We start from the raw sequence: 2,530 nt of genomic DNA, 5'->3' as shown, positions 1-2,530 counted from the left end.
GTCTGATTTACCAGGATGCAACTCCTTAATTTGGGAGCGTGGCTTGTCCACCGTCCCCCTAACGAAGATATTTCTCAAAGTACAGTCAGGGAGCAGGTCACTCGGGTGAGGTGCGTCCAAGGCAGCTGGCACGCCTGGTTTCACTCCTGGATTTTTCCAACCTTCCTTTACCTCCTGCTTGATATTCCCTGAGTCTTTCCAAGATGGACAATCTCTGCCTTTCTCAACTGCTCTTGATCTCGCTGGTCTTCGTGAAAAGCGGTCTCGGGGCTGATTCCTCTCTGGTTCAAGCTTCTTATTCCCTGGGATGCCTTCTCCATCACCTGGAAAGCTCTTGTAGATGCCCTCAGCAAACCCTGCTGGGACATCCCTCCTGGGAGACCTGAGCACCGGGATTTTCTTTCTCTTTAGAAGAGTTTTAAGGTCTCTGTCTCCTGTAACGAGGCATCACAGACGGTTGTTATCTACCCAGTAACCCACCGCTGTCTACCTGAGCAGGCTTCCCCGTGTATAACCCCGACCTGCTCGCTCGGCTGGAGCAAGGGGAGGAGGTTTGGATCCCCGACATCCAGAGCTCAGACGAGGAGGAGGAGGAGGAACTGGCCAGACCCCTCTTGAGGTTGTGGACAAGGAAAAGGAAACGGTGGAGAAGCTGCCGAGATGCCGGGAGCTCCTCCGGCTCCAACTCCTCTCACTCAGGTCAGAGACTTGTTTTTCACCCCAAAACGGAGATGCCAGGCATCGCTCCTTGCCTCCAGCAAGCAAGATCCTACTGGAAACTGGTGTAACTGGGAGGAGGGGGTTAGAGGGGTGCGAGGACCCATTTGGGCATCGGCAGCCAGAGATACCAAACACTTCTCCTGGCAGAAGGATGCTGCTGCTTCTTTTGCGGTGCTTCTCTCCATCCCTCCTCAAGCTCCTTCCCCGGCACGTTCAGGATGGAGGTAGAGGTGGATTCCCTTTCTTTTTTTAATTTTATTTCCTTTTCCCGGCAGACGATGGGTGGACCAGCGAGACGGAGGAGGACAGTTCCCAGGAGGAAGACGGAGAGCTGCACGGTGGGTCGGCGAGGAAACCCAAAGGCGGCATCTCCCCGGGTTATGATCACCACAAGAACCACTCGGGAAGGAGATCGGCTTCTTCCAGCCACAACGGGAGGAAACCTCATGCCAAGAGCCCCTCAGGAATCCGGCTGGGGCAGCACAAGCACGCCTGCAGCAAGTGTGGGAAGAGCTTCAGCCGCGGTTCGTCCCTCAACCGGCATCAGAGGGTCCATGTCGGGGAGAAACCCTTCACCTGCTCCAACTGCCGGAGAAGTTTCTCGTGCAGCTCCACCCTGAAGGACCATCAGAAGACCCACTGCCAGGAGAAACCCTACAAATGCCCCAGCTGCGAGAAACGCTTCGCTTCCACCAAATCTCTCAAAAAACATCGCAAGCTTCACCTGGAGAACGGGGCGTACCGCTGCTCCGACTGCGGGAAAAACCTCACTTCCAACTCAGCTCTTATCATCCACCGGCGGATACACACCGGGGAGAGACCCTACGAGTGCCCCGACTGCGGGAAAAGCTTCATGGCCAACAAATCGCTCAGGGAAGAGCCACACGGAAGGCGCGATCTTCGTTTGTCCCGACTGCGGGAAAAAACTCACTTCCAAGTCCACCCTCATCATCCATCGTCGGATACACACGGGGGAGAGACCCTACGAGTGCCCCGACTGCGGGAAAAGCTTCATGGCCAACAAATCGCTCAGCAAGCATCGCAAGAGTCACATGGAGGAGGGGACCTATAAGTGTCCCGAGTGCGGGGAAACCTTCCCAAAAAACTCAGCCTTCGTAGCCCACCTCAGGACCCACCGGGGCCAACCCCCGTATCCGTGCTCCGACTGCGGGGAAGCCTTCTTTGAAAGCTCAGCTTTTAAGCGTCACCGGAAAAAACACTTGGTGGAGAAACCCTATCAGTGTTCCGACTGCGGGATCGGCTTCACCGTCCACTCAGCCCTCCTCCTCCACCAGAAAAGCCACGTAGGTCCCAGGCCCTACGTCTGCTCCGACTGCGGGAAAGCTTTTCGGGAGAGCACCACTCTCCGTAGGCACCAGCGTATCCATACGGGTGAGAAACCCTACCGGTGCTCCTACTGCGAGAAGAGCTTTCGGGCCAGCTCCACCCTCATCATCCATCGAAGGATCCACACCGGGGAGAAACCTTATAAATGCACCAAATGCACCAAGTGCTTCATGTCCAGCTCTTCCCTCATGAAGCATCTGCGGACGCATCTCCGCCAGGAGCTGCTGGTGGGTCCCAGTCAGTGACTTTTTTACCCAACCCCTTCAAGGTGCCTTTGGGTGCCCACCTCAGCGATGGATGGATGGATGGATGGATGGATGGACGGATACCCCCTTCCACGCCCCATCCATCCCAGAAATGCATTTCAGCCTAATTTTCACCCTTCCTCCAAAGACACTTCATGGCAGAAGATGTTCTCAGGACCGGCGGTGGGTCGCGGCAGGGCGCCGGGGGACGGCGGTGG

At 56.3% G+C, this 2,530-nt stretch overlaps 1 protein-coding gene across 1 annotated transcript; it reads left to right on the top strand.

The window, feature by feature from the left end:
• Positions 1 to 498: 498 nt before the first annotated feature.
• On the top strand, positions 499 to 2,312 carry LOC104081430 (zinc finger protein 501-like; the record flags this gene model as incomplete). Its single annotated transcript, XM_009584183.1, has 3 exons — positions 499 to 699; positions 996 to 1,587; positions 1,625 to 2,312. Coding segments are annotated over 3 exons (1,481 nt in total), but the record flags the coding sequence as incomplete, so codon positions are not given.
• Between the last annotated feature and the right edge of the window lie 218 nt (positions 2,313 to 2,530).

The sequence above is a fragment of the Fulmarus glacialis genome, unplaced genomic scaffold (genome assembly GCF_000690835.1).
Source record: "Fulmarus glacialis isolate BGI_N327 unplaced genomic scaffold, ASM69083v1 scaffold17308, whole genome shotgun sequence".
Classification (NCBI taxonomy): Eukaryota; Metazoa; Chordata; class Aves; order Procellariiformes; family Procellariidae; genus Fulmarus; species Fulmarus glacialis.
Note: the sequence above shows the minus strand (reverse complement) of the source record. Positions and strands in the feature narration are given on the sequence as shown.